A 21,349-nucleotide genomic window follows, 5' to 3' on the forward strand; every position below is an offset into this window, starting at 1 on the left:
TGTTCATGCTCTCCTCATTTTGCAAACTAAGAAAGGCTTAAAAGGTTAAAAAGGGGAGGGATTTTACTTTCACATTTCATCTCCATCTCTCCTCACTTTGCAAACTTACAATCACTTTAACAGAGGAAAAACTTAATGTGTGAATTTACTTATTTTCTTGTAATGTTGCACGTACCTGCTAAACTAACCAATGAGACGAGCTGTGTGCTTTTATTTTGGCGGGCTGGATCGAAACAGGAAGTCACTTTTTGGGCATTATTATGGTTTGACGTTATGCACAGAGTCAAACAACTAGGCAGCCAAACAAAACAAAAAAGTGAATCACCAGTTGAACCAACTAAACCCTTCTGTTGAGATGAGTTTGTGGCAGAAAAACACCTTGTGAAGGCCTCCTGTTGAACGTCACTCAGGTACATTTAAAATGGAGAATGTCTTGAGTTTTGCGTGAGGATCTCAGGGTTAGCATGACGTCGTATGTTGGAGTGGAGCATTTCTCAGCAGAGACCAGCTGCCTCGTCTTAGGCCAGTTTCATTGTTGGAGCTCTGTCTAGTTCAGGTACCTGTGTATTCAGATGTAGAATATCCACATTTTGCAGCCAACCTCTCTCTCACTATGTCCCTTTAATCATGGAGAGGTACTACTGAAGGACAAGGCCAACCTAAATAAAGATAAAACAAAAGTTAATCTCCACATATTTCTGCTTCAAACTCACTGAAACGTAAAGTGCTGTTGACCTTATCAGGGTCCATGGACGGGCATTTCCAGTTGTAGAGGTAATACTGCAAGTTTCCATCGCCTATGCCAAACTTCAGCTTCTCCAAGAACACTTTATTTTCCATTAGATCCAAAGCGTTGAAAACATCAAAACCTTTCTGTGAAAACAAAACTCCGTGAAATGAATAAAGATTCAGGGACCACTTTGAAACCATTTCTCTTTTTACCATTTTTGCGAGGATGAGGGCATCATTCATTAAATCAAGCAGAGGGGTTTGTGTGTGAACGTTGTAAAAAGAGTATGCAGCCTTCAAGCTCCGATGCAGCGGGTGATGCATCACTGTAGAGGGCAGAGTGTAGAAACTAACAAAATCTGTCAAAACACCGCCTGGACCCTAAAAGTGAGAGTGTAAATGATTAAATTAAAAGCAGGAAAAATAAATGGCATCTAAAGTTTTGTTCAGAACATTTGAAATACCTCTACAACAAACGTGTCAATTATGTTTTCCTGAGGCAGGAACCAGTGAGACACTTCTTCTTCTCCCATCGAGGGAGCCAACTGAAAACGCTTTAGATACTTTTGTAGAAGCTCAGTCAGTGGGCGAAGGTCACGCTTTTCCATTGGCCGTAAACCTGGGGTCTTGGTGCTCTGTCCAACACATTAAAACACTTGGTCATTGCCACAAAACGCTGTGTATTAATAGGATCAAGCATTAAAATATTTACATCTGGTAATCTGTAGAGTTTCATTGTCCTTTGCAGAGTCATGTTTCTGCTCAAATGAGAGAATTTCACCTCTACAAGTTTCCTAGGATTTAATGAGCGGTGCCAGTATCTGCATGACAACAGAAACGGTCAGTGAGTCGGTGAAGATGATGCTGAATAAATGTTGTGCATCTCACCTGCAGGTGGACACAGGTTTGGGCAGCACCACGCCCGCTGTGTACACCGCCTGGAAGATTCCCTCCAGGTTCACGCGCCGTGTTATCTCTCGGATTAACACTGGAGCAACTCGTTTAGATCGCAGCTTCTTATGCACACAGAGGAAGTTGATCTCAACCATTCTCTTTATTCTATAATGCAAAACATGGCTGATGTATTCAACGCACTCAACAGACAGTTTCTGATTGTATAAATTCAGGCTTACGTGTCATAGATTCGAACATCTGCAGGGATTGCACTGATGAAGCCAACCAGCTTCTTGTTGGAGGACACTCTTACACCACAGTGCCACTGAGGTAACCACCCCGGAGGACGTAGAGCCCTAAAGTTACAGAAGCAATAACACAACGTTAATTGTATGAACACATTGTTGTTACAGAAAACTGACCTTTACTAGACAGGACATTGTGCTTACCATTTTAGAAAGCTTGGTGAATAATCAAATCTGAACATGTTATCGTCATCTTCTACATAGTTTTCATTGAGCAATGTATACAATTCCTTCAACTGAAAAAACAAGCACCCAAGAAAATGATTAATCACAAAAAGCAACAACATATGCCTCAACTAACTTCAAATAAACCTTACCACTTCTGCATTGCTAAGGTCCAGTGTGTCCCACATAAAACCTTGAGGTAAGGAATATGGCTCCTGTCTAATGTTCTCCTTGTCAGCCTCGATGGGACCATGGCTTGTTATGACTTCGTCTGCCAAGGCAAAAGGTTACCATAGATATTCAGTGAGTATATTGAACTAGGGCTGCAACTAACGATTATTTTATTATTAATCGACCGATTATTTTTACGATTAATCAATTAATCGCTTGGCTGTGAAAGGTGCATGGAAATAGTATTATTTTCAATTTATTCATCACATAAAGCTAAAGTGGCGCCGCTTGAGGACATGTGGATGGAGTAAACTTAAAGTAAACGTTTGTAGGAGGCTCTTTGTGCCAATTCTGCTTTGATTGGTCGAGACAAAGAGAGATATTTTTGAAATTTATGATGTACAAAACACTGCAGGCCCTAACATTAAAAAACAAAGTAGGTTTTCATCCAAAATACATAATTGTCATGTCTTTTTTGCTCAATTTTAGTCTGTGTTTACTAGAAAACGATTAATCGATTACTGGAATAGTTGATAACTATTTTAGTAATCGATTAGTTGTCGATTAATCGATTAGTTGTTTCAGCCCTATATTGAACATTATATAAAAACAATCTATGCATTTCATGAGCTTGTTAATCAATCAATGCACATTTGGGCAGACATACATTAACATTGTAAAAATGACTACGGTCCAGAAATCAAATGGCTTGTCTTCCACACAGAGAGTTCACAGGACTTAAATGATCTGGTGAAATATGTGCGCATATTGTGTATAGATCAGATGTAACCATAAAACACTTGCTAACGTAATTCAAGATCTGAACTATAGTTTCAATGAGGATGAACTGAAAACTACTCACCGAGTTTGGGCACAGGTTGAGTGTCCCAAAACTGGTATTTGTGCTTTGCAGCTTCATCTGCGTTTTTTGCTGGACCCTGGCAGGACAACAGCTCCATTGCTCTTTGGATGTCCTGCAGCTTCTGAATGGGCAAGCCTGGGTTCTGCTAAAAAAAAAGAAGACCATTTTTTTGCATACTAACACAGTCCTGGTTTGTATGTTGGATGTTTAGGGGCTGGGTTCTCTTTCAGTTTACCTTTATCTCCTGCGAGTCAGAGGCAGAGTCTGACTTGGCACCACCCGAACTTGGTTTCTCTTTCTTTCTCTTCTGTTTCTTCTTCTTCCTTTTGGCCCCCAGTTCTCCCCCTGGACTTCTGCAAACAGACAATAAAACGTGCACTATTGTCAACCACTTTGTTCTGTCTATTTACTCTTTAGTGGCCCAACTATTACAGAATACATTGAACAAGATCAACATGAAAACCCTTATGATGGAGTCATTATAATTCAAGGTATCTCACAGAAGCATTTGATGGTTATAGGTGTGTGAATAAGAACAATAACGACAATGACAAACAAAATATCTGCGGGAATCTTGTCAAACATGTGCACCCCTAAATAAGCTAACGCTAGCTGCCATAGCAACGCCTGACAGCTGAGCTAGCACTGCGCTAGCTCATGACTCGCTCCCATCCCTGCTATGTAGTGTTTCTAAAGGCTTATCCTGTGTCAAAAGTGTTTTATCGAGATGTTATGAGCAGTGTTGGGAAATTCTCGAGGCAGTTTATATGAAATGTTATGTTCAGTTCAAAATGATGGGTTTGAAACGGAAACCTGGCTGTTTGTTGCCGAACGGTTAGCATTAGCTCCCGTGCTAGTCATTGCCCGCTGAGCACTCACATAAACACAGCACAAACAAGCTGGATGAAAACAGTGCTGCTGCATTTCCCAGGGCAGCCATCCTCACCCCTGCATATGCTCATTCTCCTCCTCGTTATCCCCGTCTATTCCGCATGTGTCCTGGTCATCCAGCTCCAGACTCTGCTGACTGGCCGCGGACTCACTGTCCTCCGCCATCATAAAAATGTTAAAAACCAGGCAGCGTAGGTTAATATACGACAGACCACAGCAACCAGCGACTTGAGAGGGATGAGGAGAGTCCGGAGGATGGCGCCGCCTGGAGGCTGCTGGAGGCAATCACTTTCGACAGACAAAGATTTTTGCAGTGCTCAAACTTTTCACATTTAGTACCATAAATTTCGTATGTATAAGTTATGTACAAGAAGTATGTGGAATGTAGATCCTTTTGCATAGTTTTTATTGAAACAGGGGTGGATCTAGAAATAACATCAAGGGGTGGCAAGCAGGGTCAGGGATAATTTCTGGGGTGGCAACACATTTTGAATTAGAATGTTTATAGAGGGGGTACACAAGTTTTGCTTGATCGCAAGGATTTTTTTTCTGTCTAGATGCAGGCTGAGCCTCCCAAAATTATATACAAATAGTAGCATTGTGCATAATTTAAGTAGGGGATTTCGAAGTCAGGTAAAATTTAAACTTTCGTTAAAAAAGAAAAAATCATCGTCTTGGGGGCCACAGGATTTGGCGCCTGGCTCCTTATTCAGCCATTAAATTGTTGTAATTCTTTGTCCTGTCAAAAAAGTACTGAGAGTGAGCCTCTGTGAGCCCCCAAGTAGCTTCTAGAGCAGATGTGAGACATTACATGACATCAATGGGGTGGCAAGACCTTGTGCCACCTCTAGATCCGCCCCTGCATTGAAAATCTATTAATATTTAAGCCACACCGCGTAGAATTTTACCCAATAAATAAAAATGAAATACAATCTTTAATTTTTTGTTATTGTATTTTTTATGTTGTACTTTACACAAATGTAAAGATACTTTTTTTTTTTATTAAACAGTAAACCCCTCCTCATGGTGACAACCACCCCCTCCCAAAAAGATATATTTTCATAATTGAAAATAAATACCTCAGAAATGTACAAACAAACATGAGGCTTTGCTGTGAGCAGCTCACCTCTCCCAAGACATGGCTGTAACTTTACCGGGAGTGGGTACGTCTCCAGCTCGTCGCCATGGAGATGTCGACTAAAGTCAGCAGAATTTGAGATTTAAAGGAACAGGCCACCGTTTTTACATACTGAGATATGTTCTAACCTGAGTTTAGACAAGTTGATATGTACCTGTCTGGTCTTTGAGCGTGCCCTCAGTCACGCAAAACAACCGAAGATGTTGTTAGCATTTGGCCTCCCCCAATGTATTCCTATAGCTCCAAACGGGGGTGAAGTTGGAAGCTACCAAGCTCTTCCACAGGCACAAAGACCAGACAGGTACGTATCAACTCGTCTAAGCTCAGGTAAGAACATATCTCAGTATGTAAAAACGGTGGCCTGTTCCTTTAAAGCAGTACTAGGGTTTAGGTTCCTGCAGTAACAGCATTTTCTGTGTTGAGCTGGCCATTAGGAGCATGTTTTGTATTGATGGCGACAGTATAGTCCAAAATGTTACGCACTGTGCCTTTAAAGTTAAAATACTTGGTCTGAATCAAGTATTAAAAAGGGCATAACAAAATAGTTTTGTATATAGGCTTACCTAACGGAGTACAACAACATAAGTAGTGTTTTGTTGAAATTATAGAGACTAGTTTTAGAGGTGCCCGAGTAGGCTACGACCACTAGTGCCTGCATCACAGTTTGAGGAACACTGATACATAATACATATTTAAAGCAAAAACCAAAAAAAGTAAACCTGTTGTACACATTAACAACTACAAAAAAGTATGTCAATTCTGCCGAGTAAAATAACTTGTCTAATAAATTATCTTGATATGGAGTTGGCTACTTTATAACTTATGTACAAAAGCAAAGACATGGCAATAATTACCCTTAAACGTCCAGTAGAGACATTTTTGTGAATGTGCTCTATTGAGGAGTTCAAGATTTGACCCATTCATTTTCCTTTTTCTGTCAAACTTTTGAACCAGCAATCCTTCGTTGCAGAAAAACTCAAACCACCACAGATTTTGTTGTTACCAAATGCCAACAAATAAGGCTGAACGTTAAATTGTATTTATTTATTCAGAATAACAGGCTCCAAATATAAAGCAAGTGATTACTGTACACTTTCAGAATATTGTAAAGCATGTGTATTTTTGACTTTGAGATTGCGAAAGGGAGAAAGGCAATTGATTCACACATCAACAATCGAGGAAAAAAGTCAACTATACATAGTCCGTTACATTCGATGTGACCTCATGACTCTCATATAAAACGAGTTAAAAAATCCAGCCAGCAGCCTCCCTAAAAGGACAACGATGCTTCATAGATAGAGAAAACAAACATTTGCTAAATATTGAAAACCAAGGACAAACAACTCAACTGTGATTATCAGGAATCCGTAGTGGTTTACTGCATATGGTCGAGGAAAAAAAAGGCAGAAAGAATAAAACTATTTCACAAACCTGCTGCAGTGATGCTTAAAAGGCACTTAAGGAGTCAAGCTGCACCATAAAACAGCTAGCTATTTTCGTGTTCCAGGTTTGCACTGTAACTCTGTTAAGTGTGTGTAATACGATAGGATTGCTTAGTGCACGAGAAAAGCCCTTAGCATACGACATAAAAAAAAGTAAATACTCTATGCTGGCATTACTTAAAACATTAATGAACATAAAAAATATATATATAAAATAAAAGCAGCCATACAAGAGTGATGCATAGTCGGGGCTATTAAAGCAGTGGTTCCACTTCAACTATAACCTTCATATTAAGTGAGCCATCATTTATTTTTGGTTCAGCTACAGATATAGTGGTGTAGTTTCAAGTTATCTGACAATGCTGTTTGTCAGAAAAGTGGTTTGATTTCACAAATGTCTCCCATTGGTGGTTCAAGTAAACATTCACTTCATGTAGCCTTCAGATTTGGGCAGAGAACAGAAATCCGGTGACATTTTTTTTTTTTGCAAGTGCTTTCACTGTGACACCTGCAAAATGTCAGAAAGAAAAACAGTTAACCGTCTGGGACCAATATGGCTCAAACAAAGTTAAAACACTCCCAACTCTCCAAGAAGGCTGTTGATAAAAGGCGCATTGTTTTAGTTGTGCATAAAACAATGTCGGTTTTCGGTCCCTGTCCCATAAAAAGTGGTTGTCCTCCTGCATCATTTCAGATTAAAAGCCAGGAGCGGTCTCTCTTCTCGCCGCTGCCATGGGCTTTTTTTCTCCTCCTCTCCATCCTCATGTGCTGCATCCTCATCCGGCGATAAAAGCGTGTCAGTCCTTAACGTCACTTCTTCTGGAGAGGGTAAAGGAGAAGGAGAGGAAGGAGAGAGAGGCTGTTCCTTGAGTTGCTGCTCCTCTGCTGTCATTCCCGGTGCTGGGCTCCCTGGGCAAGAAGGTACGCTGGACTCGGCTGGCCTGGTTAAACTCTCTTGTGCGTCGCTTATTGCTGCATCTTCGCTGCTGCTCGCCACATCCATGTCGTCCACGTATACCAGCTGCGTGTAGGCAGACGCAGGGGTTGTGCCTTTTGACTTTTCTCTTGCAGTTTGTCTCCCCTCATTCTCCGCCTCCCCTCTCCTTTTTCCAACTCTGGGTTCGTTTAAGTCCACGCCCGAATCCAAGCTGGCATCGTTGCTGTTGCCGTGTCTCCCCCCGCCGGAGCCGCTTCCCTGCGTAGCTCCCGCACGCTGGAGGTCAATGTACGAGTGACGGATGTGAGCGTTGGAGCGCCCGTCGAGGGAAACGAACCAGGCGCGGGGATGGGGGAGCGGCTTACCTCCTCTCAGTTCCATCAAAGTTTTTTCAGCCAGCAATGTGTCCTCGCTGTTTATTTCCACAAGCGCGGTTTCTCCGATGGCGCCGGGGATGGACAGAGACTCTGGCAGGGTGAGCCCCTCTCTGCCTTCACCCAGTTTAGTGGAGTTCGAGGGGGCTTGTCCCAGGGGCTGCTGCGAGTGTGAGGCATTGAGTTCTGCCTGGATTGTCTCTAGGTCACTCTGCTGGTCGGTTTGCAGGAGAAGCGCTTGTCCCGACAGCGGGTGCTCCCCAGGCAAACGCATGTAATGTGCTGGGATCACCAGTGTGGGGCGCACTCTCGAGTAGCCCTCTCCTCCACTCAGCAGGTCCACAGAGCCGCAGCACAAAATCTGCCCCGGCCTGGAGAGGGAAGGGGTGATGGGACGCTCCAGGTTATCGACTGACCGGGACAGGAGGTAGTCTTGAGGCCTGCACTCTTCTCCTCTGCAGGGAGAGTGAGGAGGAGAGGAGGGAGAGATGCAGTCGACATTTCCCATGCTGCTGAGCTGGTTTATAAACACCTGGCCATGATTCGACGACAGCCGGTCTGAAATAGGATTGGAGGACGAGCAAACGGAGGTGTACGACTGCCGGTAACTTCTGTCCGTGCTGCAAGGAAGAGCAGCCTTCAGTTGAAACGTTTCCACGGATTGTCGATAATCTCTGCTGCGAGGGGTGAGGTTTCCCAAAGACGAACCGTGGCGGCTGTTGTTGCCCAGAGAAGAACGGCTGTGCTTGGTTTGGTGCAGGAGGCCGTGAGGACGCTTGTTGTCGTGCGGCTCAAAGGAGGAAGGCTTCAGCATCGGTGTGGTCATGTCAGCCTCTGTGGCGGTGGACACAAGCTCTAGCTGCACCTACGGGAAAAAACACATAACCTTAAACATAATATATGATCAGGAAATGACATATAAACGGTGCATTACCTCATTGTTGATTAGATTGAGGTGGGACATGGAGGTGGCCTGATCTCGTTTGCTGTTGTCCAGACCAGACGCCAACACAAACTTGCGCTGAGACGCTCGAGACTTTGTGCATCGGCGTCTGCACATCACAAAAAATGTAACTGTTAATGTTGAGCTGAGATAACGTTTTTTTTCTCAATAACAAATGCAGTATAAAAGGTGGTATGAAATGAATTCCCTACAACTATTGACCTTGAAAACCATAAGCTGTTATGCGACAGATCATACCAACTAAAATTCATTGACCTATTGATTCATTGATAAATCCTGACAACTCTACTCAAAATACACACCTGCAATAGTACAACAGGAGACAAAACAGGCAGAGCAGGATGAGGGCCATTCCCCCCAGGATCGCCAGCAGAAACACAGTGTGGTACATACTGATGTCTTTTGCGATCACTGGACCTATTCAAGAGATAATAATGATAACAATGGCTTCATATTTCACTTCACAAGCTTGACCAATTGTGTCCCACAATTCGTGAAGCCTCCACATTTGGTGATGATCCTCCGAGATTCACATTCAACAGACTTTAATAACAATAAAAACAAACATCATAAATACAGGAAGTGTGCAGTGGAGCTCTCACCTGTGTACAGGGGCGACATTGCGGCCAGCCAGTACCCGAGCTGAGGAGCGATGTAGGTCAGAACTAATTGGTCACCTTCCTTTTGCACATGACCCCAACTGCTCTTGATCCAAACCCCTGTGCAAACAGACAATAACAGTACATTAACCTTAACATTTCACGAGAGTTGAAATAACAGTTCTCGCTTTGAACTACTTCATTTCCAAAAGGTCAATATTTACAGACAATGATAAAATACAACCATTATCCATTAATGACACATATAATTGCTTTGTGTTTTGTTTTGCAAAATGACTATACTTCCAGCCTTTGAGAACTAACATTTCTTCTTTTCTCTATATAAATAAAGATCTTCTTCTTCTTTTTCTTTTGAGTTGAGTTGGGGGTAGGCGCTCATAAGCTTCTTGCGTCGGCCCACTCCTTTTGAGCAAAATAAATAAATGAATAAATTCTTCTTTTTAGGGTTAAAGGTGCAAGATGCAAGTTGGCCATTTTATACTCACTACTGCCACCTCAGGTCATATGTGTAACTGCAGGTTATATATTAAGCTCGTGCATACGAGCGATTGCTGTTATTGTTTACTTCCACAACTTTCGCCGGATGTTTTGGTGAATGGTCGGCAACAGCTGATGCATCCAGGCCTCTAACACGGTTTTATAAAATGATCAATCAGTTACAGCGCATGAGAAGCAATGCCCTGTTTATGAACATTGTTTCTGCCGATCATGGGATTGTTATCATTTGTTTAAAATGTAAAATGCCTACCACGGCCCCCGGATGTGACGACATCGCGATCACTCGTATGAATTCAGACCCGAAATAACAACTTTTTGAGTGACAGTGCAGGATTTTAGAGGCAGTGATGGTGAACAGGTCTGGGCTCATTCTACACATTATAACATTGCTGGAACATGTAGTGGAGGAAAATATTTAATTTTAACATTTTTAAACTCTGTATGGTCACTTTAACTTCTAATGAAAAAATATATAATCTACTAAACCTTTACCCCTTTGACAATCAAAAATCCTAAGCCATTGAATACCAACATGATTGTGAGCTTATTTATTATTTTGGAGCTGAAGTAAATCAGTGCACTGGTAGTTCACCATTAAACCCACATGAGGGCAGCAAGCTTTATCAGATGTGCTGTGAGTTAGCAGCCAAGCTACTGTCATAGATACCCAGCTACAACAAATATCAGATTCTAGTACTGATGGTCAATCATCACATGAAGGGAAACAGCTCCTTTGTTCAATGCTCTTCCTTGTGTCCGGCCGGTGACAGCTGAGGTTAGTGTTTATATACTACTGACACCAAAAGTCAGAAATCTCTATCAATCTGCCGAGAAGGGAAATGCAAAAAAAAATCCCCAAGCAGATTCAAAGGGGAAAGAAAGGAAAAAACACTCGGGGAAAGGAAACCTGAGCGGACACAGAGGAGGAGTGAGATAAGTGAAAACACAAGCACCAAAGGGAGACACGGGAGAGCGCTTCAACGGGAGTGACTCAGCTCCTCTCCAGAAAATAAAACTGTAACAAGCAAAAAGGAGGGGGTGTTCCTGAATAAAAGGTTACCGAGAGGCTTAAAGCACAACAACAGAGCATTATGTTGCACAAAAAGGTAAAGAAGATTATCATATCCTGAGAATATACAAAATATACAAAATAAAGGACTAACTAAGCAGAGGCGGGTGGTACTCAGTTACATTTTGTACTAAAGTGCATTTTCAGTACATTTTTTGCTTTTTAATTATTTTGCTTAATACTTTTTACTTCTTCTGGAGTAAAAGTATTTCAAAGTCAAGTTAGCCTTACTTTAGCTCCTCTGCCCACCGCTGAAACTAAGCTAATAAAATGAATGAAGTCTTAAAGTATAATCTATGACCCTGACTGACAAAAAGGTTGTTTACAAAAACAGTAACGCGTCAAGGTGACATCAAGCCAATGTTTAACCATTTCTAATTATCTGTTAAAGCTTCCACAGGATCTATTCTTGTCCCTTTCCGACTCCAGAGGGTCTCATTATGTCTGACCTCGTAGTTTAGAGATCTCAGTTAAGCTGCTTTTTGCTCTTTTAAAATGTGCACTGTGATTTGAATCCATTTTTTAAAATATGAATTACAGATTGTTCAGCTCCAATCTTTAGTAACCAGTGTTTACCCAGATCTCTCACTGGTTTCCACAGGGGAGCACTTCTTTTTGGGATTGACCCGTTTAATGGTTACATTAAGAGACTAAGTTCCCACGCCTCGGGCACAATGCTCTGGCCGCGGAGTGTCTGGCCACTGTGCAGACACAATGCAAACATCCATATTGTCAGAGTGTCCTGTATCTTACTGCTGCCCATGCAAAGTCAACACAGCTGAGGAGAGTCTTTTATTCCCCTCCAGTCATTCAGACAGTATTCAGTTTGTCTGTATTAGCTGACCTTGTTTGCAAACTCAAGACTCCAGGTCCTGATGTGTTCAGGGCAGTGTTCATTTGATCAACTACAATTGTTCTTCATAATTGTTGTCAAAGTAACATATTATTATATTTTGACTAAACATGATATTTTTTCGACTTATAAAAAGTGAATAAAAATCAAAAGAGACTAAAAACATCAAAACTTCCAATGACATTTTGAAAGTTCATATCATTTAAAATCACATTTTTGGGCTTTGTGTGAGAGACACTTCAGGAAACAGTGTAACATGTTTGAACCACAAAAACATGAATGTAAAGTTGACTAAAACAAAAAAGAATGATTTCACAAAATCTTGACAAATCTAAAATACTTTTTCATGAATAAACTCAAATTAAATCTGGTTTAAACTACATGGTTGTACAGGTTTAAGGCACTGGGACATTATGTTTGTTTCCATAGAATATTGCAGAATATTCTAAAATAAGTAGTTTTTGTCATTCACGTATTGCAATCACAGCCCAAATCCATGCCCATGTTTGTAGACACATTTCGAACACAGCAAGACTCCATGGAGACATAATATATTATATTACCTGATTAACTGCAGCCTTTGTGGGGTGTTTAATACAACCATTGAAATTGTAGCGCACGAGTGAATATGATCTCTGGCATGTGACATAATTTCAACAAGTTTCGAGTTTTGCTTTTGCCCCAAGAGATTAACAGTTACACAAACTATTAATATGGCTCCCGAGAACCGACTTAATCAAGCTTTCATTTCAAAGCCAGCACAAAAAGACTTTAATGCTTCAATGAATAATGATCTTCTTAACAAATCCATCTACCGCAGTGTTACTCATTGGGTCAACATGGAACACGAGATTTAGCCTGAAGAAGCTGCACAGACTGCCCTTTATGAAAGCTCAATGTGATAGTTTGCAAAAATATTGCAGCCCAAGTAACAACATTCAGAATTGAGGTAATGATTCAAATAATAAAGCAATAAGTGACAAAATCACAAGGCCTGTCACTGTGGTTACCTAATCGTGGGTCAAATCTCCAGGCCGGGATGTGGTCGTTTTCCCTCAAGCCGCCGTCTGCTGGAAGAGGAACCGAGACTGTGATGGGCCCGTTCACCTGCAGCTCCACGCCGTCACTGCTGAGCAAATGGACTGAGACGGCAGCGACAGGAGTCAAGTCAAGCCTTTTCTCAGGCCCTGAAAGAACAACAGGCAGACAAGGGCTTCAATAGGTTGTGCTTTTGGGATGTATTAGCATTAGCAGGAGGGATAAACAAGAGGGAATATGACAGAGTTTACGGTTAATAATACCTCCGTAATCACTGCGTCCATTTGACACTGAAACTGGCATGAAGTTTGTTACATGATAAGCCGGCACTCATTAAAAGTGTAAGTCTATGTAGGCTCTCAATGTAACTTCAAAATACAGCACCAAAGTAAGCTGCTGTATTACTTAATCAGATCAGAGTGAATTTTCAGTAGTAATAGTAGTAGTATTTTTGGAGTGTATCATCCATAAAATAATAATGTTAAAGAGGGGCATATTATTTTTGCATTCATTTGGTGGCAATAATGTCATGTATGTGTTTACTTCGAGATGAGAGGATTAAGTTTAGCAAGAGATCGAGAGGTTAGGAAAGATGCGATGCTAACGACAGCCATACACTTATTGTCCGTATAGGGAAATGTTTCCACTGTATTTAACACATCCTTCACTGTAGATGGGTCTACCTGTGATGAGCTGTTTATAACCCGTGACCGCGGAGCAGCACCCAGACACACTTTAAGCAGGTCCATGATCAGGACTCTTTCGCTGCAGGATTATCCTATTGTGCATGTTTAAGATTGAAAGAGAAAAACAGAGTACGCAGAGGAAACCCACCCCCGGTTTTCAATGGGAAGAGAAACCTCAAAGCCAACAGCAGGACAAAACATACAACAGCAGCAGAGATAAAGGAGAGTCGTGAAGGTCAGGAGACAGGAAAGAAACTAAGGCAAAGACTGGAAAGAAGGAAATAGGGTGGGGTGCGAGAATCTGATAAACTAAAGAGAAAGTGTCACAAAGCTCAGCCGTGCTTGTTTAGCCAGTGAGGAGAGGATACAAGCTGTGAAGAAGGGAGCGTTTTAACTTAACATGAGAGCTAAGATGTACAGCAGGTTATAGGGCTGCACAAGTTAGAAAAAACATCCCATTTTGTTTTAAAAATGAAGATTCAGTTTCTAATCATATGAACATGATTTTCTAAACTAATGAAATGCATCAAGAATCAGATGCATTTCAGAACATGTTTGCAGAGGCCTAAACTATGGGATTAACAGGTTCGTACACAATAGGACCCCATGGAGACATTTTGTTTTGTTGTTTGCAAGATAATTTCAGAATGTGCATTAAGCCAAATTCAAATTGCATTTTTTATTAAACAGCGCCTAAAAAATGCAATATATGCTTTTGTTGTGTTTTTGTAATTTGTGGATCCCCTCTTTCAGTGGAAATGCTGAGGCTCACCTGTCCCGTTGCCTCTGAGGCCCTGCAGATACGGAAAGTGTTGAATGTGTGACGAGGAGCTGGCCACAGTGAACAGAGCCGTCAGGTTGGAATAGGACGTGTTTGGAGGAAGGCTCAGAGCTCTGCGCTGGAAATGGACACTTGGCTGGCCTTTAAAACCTGCAGCACAAAAGACAGAATAAAATAAGGAAAAAAGGCTTGCACTTAATATAATAATTGTGAAATCATTGTTGTGATTGAAGTGATATTGCCTTGTCATAACTTGTTTTTAACTACTCGTGGTTCACACACTTTCACTAAGCTCCACATGTTCCTAAAGGGACTATACAGAGTTTTAAAATGTTATAATTATGTATTTTCCTCCCCCTACATGTTCCAGCCATGTCCTAATGTGTAGAATGAGCTCAGACCTGTTCACCACAACTGCCTCCAAAATTCTGTCGCTCAAAAAGTTGTTAATTCGGGTCCGAAGTGCCGTCATGTATGAGTTTAATATAGAAGGTGCAGTTACACATATGACCTGGGGTGGCAGTAGTGAGTATAAAATGACCAACTTGCATCTAGCCCCTTTAACATTCCCACCAAAAGAATGACAGTACGTAATTTCAATGTATTTTATAGTTTTAGGTTCCCCCTAAATCTTTTTTAATTACATGTCTTACACTAGAAGATCACAAATGTCATTCTTAACTAAACTCAAACACACAATCACTTACAGAAGTATAAACACTAGTAAATGCAGTCAGTTTGACCCCTTCAACTCAACAAAGATTAATAAAGTAATACGATCAATAAAAGGCAAAACCTAAACTTTCTGTTACCACAAGTCACATTTCATCTAAAACATTATCATTTCAAGTTCTTCATTCACGATTTGAACAAAAGTGCAAGCACAGTAGAAATGCTTGTAGCGAGAACCAGGTGATGTCACTGCAGTTTGACTGTGCCAAGCGCACATTCCTGAGCAGTGAAACTCTAATCCAGCAGTGTTTAGGAGTTCACTGCATTTGCACGTACTCTCTTCCAATTTAGACAGAGCACCTTTAAGTTCAACAGTCCCATACAGCAAATTAAATAATATGGATTTGGATTTCTTAGCCGTGGGGAGATAATCCTATTTGACTTTCTCTCATCTCGTCTGCTGCTCCTCTGCCGCCCATCCCCCTTGACCCTCACTTCACTGCTCCACCCACGGTACTGTTTTCCAGCACATGCTTCATGCACGCTCCTTTATTCTCTCTTCTCATGACACACGCCGTGGTTTATCGGCCCCGGGGGTGTCCCGCTTACACCACAGAGAAGTAGGCTGGGTTAGACCGCCTCAGACTCGGCGCATTGTGTATTCATCACATTCAGGTTTTATTGCCGTCTGTCTGAGCGCACAAGCACAGGTTTATGTGGTCGGGCCGTACAGCTGACATGTTAAATTAATCCCCTGCCACAATGGGCTCAGTGGACAAAGGGACTAAAACTGATATCTAATACAATTACAAGCACAACCGATGAACTCACCGACAAAACATTGATAAACCATCTATTACACAGCGGAGAAAGTACTCCGCTGTGTATAGATGGAGAAAGTACTGCAATATACAGTAAGACAAACAACACACTTTTATTTATTTAAAAGGATTTAAGGCTGCACAATAAACCGCCAACTTATATGGTTAGCACAAGTGCTGGCAGAAATGCATTGCAAGTGCGAATTAATGAATTGCACATGATTTTTTTCCCTTTTAGCTACACTTTAGGCTTGTTTGGTCGTAATTTTGTAATTGCTTAAAGGGGCTAGATGCAAGTTAGCCATTTTATACTCACTACTGCCACCTCAGGTCATACGTGTAACTGTAGTCTCTATATTAAGTTTGTGCATGACGGCACTTCAGGCCCGAATTAACACCTTTTTGTAGCCTGGCTAACGCCAGACTAAAATCACAAGTGATATTTAGTCTGGGGACCACCAATTCATTTTCTCGTAGGAGAGGTGTGGTTTACAATCGTCCATAGTCGTTTATTGGGCGATACGAATGTGTCATGTGTCTGCACGAGGCCACAGCCAATCGTATCATCGTATCCGATGACGTATGACGTACCCGCTGTAAACTTTCGAGCTAAACTATTTAGAACAAGGCCTAAAGCTTGATCAAAAAATAACGTTGCGTCTGCTGCTGTCATGTTTGATCCGTAAATAAACTTTTTTTTTATTATCTGTAAATAAACTACAAGCTTCCGTGTGTCGAATAGCTCGTCATCATCTTGCCGTCCCTCCTCGTTCTGTGATTGGTTCCCAAATCCATTCGAAAATTTCGGCCATGGTCCCCAGGCTGCTGTGCAGTTCGCAATGATTCAAGCGCACACAGCAGTCTGGCGTTAGCCAGGTTAACCTTTTTGAGTGACAGTGCATGATTTTAGAGGCAGTTGTGGTGAACAGGTCTGGGCTCATTCTTCACCTTGAAATAATAATACTGTCCTATATCCTTTTTACTCATACTGTACAAGTGGACAAATTAAAACCTTATTCATTGGTGTTATTGTTTCCTGTCCTTGTGTGTATTTGGCAAGTGCATTTACCTTGAAAGTCTGACACAATCTCCACAACGTCGTCGTAGACCATCAGAGACGCCGCTCTTTCTGGCAACAGTTCCAGGCTGATGGAGGAAAACACTGAGGAGGAGAGCACAGGCGGACACATGAGCATCTAAAGTCAGGATGAACGCTAACGCCGGACTAAGAGGCCTAATGACAGACTATCCAACATAAGCAGACATTAAACAATCTCAATACATATTTAATGGACTCACTTTATCCTGTGTGCAACGCGACTAAAGCCTGACCCAGCAAATTGCCCTTCTTTCATGCTCCTTCCTTCCTCTGTTCTATTGTTCAGGGCTCGTAAGCTTGATAATCCCGTTGGCCCCCCTAGTACTGGCTCTTAATGACACCTCTCTTCATTCACATTTACCAACATTGCATTCTGGGAGGTATTTTCCAAGTTGGCGAGACACAAACTTGAAGACGGGGACCCAGCTGTGACGATACTTATTTGTTTACATAATACAAACTGTTCTTACCAGGCAATCTCACGGGAGTCCACGGTACAGAGTTGGGCACATATCCCTGATTGGTTGCGGTGACGACCAGAGTTGTCCCGAGACGGTACGGGAAGCGCAGGTGAGCGTTTCCATCGGAGGAGGAGGTCTCCGTGGCGACCAGGGTGTTGTTGGCGTAGAGTTGCACCGTGGCTCCTCCCAGGGGCTGGTGGGTATTGGCATCACTCAGGTGCACCTTCAGCGTGACCTCTGCAAACACATGTCAGAGCATCTCTCTCAATATAACCCACTGTCGCTTCACATCACGGACCGAGCTTCAGGGGGTGGCTCTGGTTCTGTTGCTAGACCCTTCGCGTCAATCCTGCAGAGAGAGACGGCATTCCACTCCACGACCAATCATAACGGGGACGCCGTCTGACCATTTCCTGAACTTATGCCAACAGCACTTCCCCCTGGAACAATGGACCATTTTCCTCTCTCAAAGAAGGTTAGGAATGAAAAACAAAAACAATCGGAAGTCTTGACACCTCGATGCAGTTGCATTTAAACTGCTCTTTAAATTGAATTGAAATTTAATGAAAAAGCCCAGACTTAAAGAACAATCAACACACAGCTTTTTTTGTGTCTGTTTAGTCACCACACACAGACACACATCCACACCCTCATGTCATGTGACTCATGTTTGATGAAGGGCTGGATGACCCTTGTTGACCTTTCAATTAAAGCAGAAAGTTGTTCTCTTTCCTGCCTCATGCCCGCCGCACAAAGAGGAGCAAGTGGAACTCTAAATACCTCGTTCCTGACACTCTCTGAATGGTTAACCGGTGGTGGCTGCACATCCATAACTCTGGCTAGACAAACTCCCCTCCCCCATGAGATCCAGAAGCAGTCCTGCAGCCAGGGAGTCAATACTCAGGGAGGGTAGAAAGTGCAACATCAAATCATGACTTTATACTTTTACATAGTGCATTTTGGGAGCATTACTGGTGATTTCAGATACTTTTACGTATGGTCTCGTCTACTATGACAACCCTTTCTCTTCACATTCCTCTTTGGACATTTGTTCTATTAGTTCTGCATGGCCCGTCAGAGCGCAGGAGAACTCTGAGGGTGGGACTTGCCCTTGACAGAAAATCCCCTTTGCCTTAAAAAGATGCACACCGAAGAGATGGTGACCTCACTTCCTGTCCCACTCCCACTGATCTGTTCTTGGGGTCCCAGCTGTGCTCACTTAAAAACAAAATCCCCAGAGAGAGAGTTCGGACTGACAAACACATACACACAGATGCACAGGACCCCTCCCGGATTCTTGGTCAATAAATCACATCTACGGTGACATCATTGTTAAACACGCTAAGAGCAGGGAGACGGTCGAACAGGAGAAAGCGTATCACACTTGTTATCATTCTGTGTTTGAGTGCCATATGGAAGATGAAAGGATCGGGAGAGTGTGGCCAAGACAATAGAGTGTAATCTCAGACTAATTATTCGAGCAACAGCAGCTAAAGCAGCGGGGTGTCAGTGTGTGAAATTGAACAATGAAGATAATTTACTAATCGCGTTCCTGCTCCATAAAAGTGAAGAGGGATCTACTGGAAATGTATGGCATGGCTGGCCTCCACTGGGCGTGTGAGGGGCTTGGCGTGGTTCCAAACGGAGGAGGGGGGGAGGCACACACACAGACTGTCCCCCAGCCCACCCCACGAAACATGCTCGCAATAATGGCCATTACAACCCATATCATTTAAGAGCCAAATAAAAGCAGTGATTTCCCAGAGATCAAATGGTTTAATGCAGTGTTTCTTCTCCGCTTAACAATCAGCAGACCTTGGTGAGACATTGTGCACACCACAACATGTGACTTTAATTTCCATTTCCCAGAATCTTTCTCAATTAACTTGTTCAGTGACACAACGGGTTTAGACTATGTTACTCACCGCAACCATTAACAGATACAAAAACAAATGTATCTGAAGTAGACCCGCATAATACTCCCATAATATAAAAAATGAGACTAGAAGTGATAGCAACTTTTCCCACCACTGCAACCTTTCATTAAATTAAAAATCGCATTGTCCAGCCTCATTATTGCTGTAAACCAGTTGCATTGTTAAATTAGAAAACTGCTTGATTCTTGCTTTTCAAAAACTTACTCCTTTTTTCCATTAGCACATGGTAATTTGGCCCATTTTTCCACAGAAGGCTACATGTCTTACCCGTGGACACTAAACAGAATGCTTTTCTCATGAACTCCATGACTCACAGACCGATGTCAATTACAGTAACATAGTGAAACTCATATCTTCACAACATGACTTTATTAGCCTGTGTTTCCTGTAGGGTCTTAATTCAGCTTCAGCAAATGTTTGTTTGAAATACAATGCCTGAATGCCATACCTATTATCGGACTGAGAGATCTATATCTGTGGTGGCTACTCTGTCTGGCTCCAAACTGTGCATCTCGTCTGTCTGCGGGACCAAGAGGAGAAATTCTCTGTATTGACCTGAAAACAACCCCTCGGGAGACCTAAACTAAGGTCAATCTGAGGCAAAGAACACAGGGCCCAAAACAACAATCTGGGAGCAGAAAGAGAGCATTGGAGACTTCAAAGCACTACCATAGCACTGATCAAAGTCTTCACCTTGAACCGAACCATAATCATATTTGTCAGATGTGAAACGGTAATTAATTTATGTCGGGCTTTGATGCTACACGGGGCTATGTTCAAACATCTTACCAATAAACTCAGAAATGACTATCGAGTGATATGTTGTGCAAAGGATTAGAAATGTGCTCTTCCTTAGGTTAATGTGTTGCTCAAAAACCGAACTGTGAAGTGCAGATATATCACTTTGGTTGATTTTTTTTTACATTGCAAGGTGAAGCTGGGTTCGAATCTCGGCTCAGACCTTTATAGCTGAATGTCTCTCACCCCACTCCTGACCCCTTTACTCTGTGCCGTCCTAACCACTGAAGTCTACAACCCCTCACAAAAGTAAGAGCGTTTTCAATTCGTCATGTTTCACCAGCTACTAAAACGAGCTCAGCTGTTAGTTTCTTGACATACTCCATATCATACTTTTCAATATCTTTCAAACAAAAACATTATGTGTGAACAATATTGCTCACCTCTGTGTAGGTGACTAATGAATATAAAGAACTTAAAAGCAATAGTCATCCAACACATGAGCACATTTCTGACCACACAAAATGAGAAAATTGTAACTCAACTTCAACTTCATGAAGGCTTCAAACAACTGGCCCATGATTAGTAACTTAATAATTTGATTATGTTGTTATGCAAAGTGAATAAAATGGCACCACATGCACAGGATCAGCAGAGGATTTGTGACACTACACTTAGGCCTATGTATATCTATGTATATCTAATATCTATTTCTAAAACTGTACAAACTAGATGGGATTCACTATTTTGAAGGTTACAACTATGACTAAAAAAAAAAAAAAAATCACAGCAGCTGCACTGGATAGTTGTCTTGTATTGTATCACAAATAAAACTGCTCAGACATTTGTAGTATTCCCACATACTTTTCAAAGGTGATGTAACGAAACAGTAGACATTTGTACGCTTTAAATTGACTTTGCATGCAGTTACAGGACCAGGAGCTAACTTGCTAATGTTAGCTCCAGGATTCATCAGCAGCATCCGAACTGGCTAGCAGGAAAAGTAGCCAAGCACAAAACATCGGCACAAATGTAAAAGGAAAAAAGTTGAACCACCCGTTTACCTTCACCGGTGCCGTCTTCCTGCACGGTCTTGGCCACAGTGCAGACAAAGTATCCGAAAAGCCAGAGCACAATAGCCGCGGTCCTCCTCCAGTGCGCAGCCCGCATCATTGCAGCAGATGTGTGAAAAGCGAATAAAAGT

General features: G+C 42.0%; 2 protein-coding genes across 2 annotated transcripts; both read right to left on the bottom strand.

Annotated features, from left to right (window-relative positions):
• Positions 1-122: 122 nt before the first annotated feature.
• nmt2 (N-myristoyltransferase 2) lies at positions 123-4,277 on the bottom strand. Its single transcript, XM_079562038.1, has 12 exons — positions 4,073-4,277; positions 3,362-3,479; positions 3,127-3,271; positions 2,246-2,364; positions 2,073-2,164; positions 1,863-1,979; positions 1,618-1,788; positions 1,442-1,550; positions 1,194-1,364; positions 943-1,110; positions 736-873; positions 123-659 (listed from the first exon to the last, which is right to left on the bottom strand). Exons 1-12 carry the CDS (start codon positions 4,183-4,185, stop codon positions 639-641), a joined length of 1,482 nt encoding a protein of 493 aa, XP_079418164.1. The 5' UTR covers positions 4,186-4,277; the 3' UTR covers positions 123-638.
• Positions 4,278-6,288: 2,011 nt separating this feature from the next.
• fam171a1 (family with sequence similarity 171 member A1) lies at positions 6,289-21,327 on the bottom strand. The gene is made up of 9 exons (XM_079560873.1): positions 21,210-21,327; positions 17,480-17,707; positions 16,980-17,072; positions 14,409-14,567; positions 12,923-13,099; positions 9,475-9,591; positions 9,175-9,289; positions 8,843-8,960; positions 6,289-8,773 (listed from the first exon to the last, which is right to left on the bottom strand). The coding sequence occupies exons 1-9, from the start codon at positions 21,316-21,318 to the stop codon at positions 7,283-7,285; spliced, it is 2,607 nt and encodes an 868-aa protein (XP_079416999.1). The 5' UTR covers positions 21,319-21,327; the 3' UTR covers positions 6,289-7,282.
• Between the last annotated feature and the right edge of the window lie 22 nt (positions 21,328-21,349).

This window comes from Gobius niger (assembly GCF_951799975.1).
Source record: "Gobius niger genome assembly, chromosome: 8".
Taxonomy (NCBI): domain Eukaryota; kingdom Metazoa; phylum Chordata; class Actinopteri; order Gobiiformes; family Gobiidae; genus Gobius; species Gobius niger.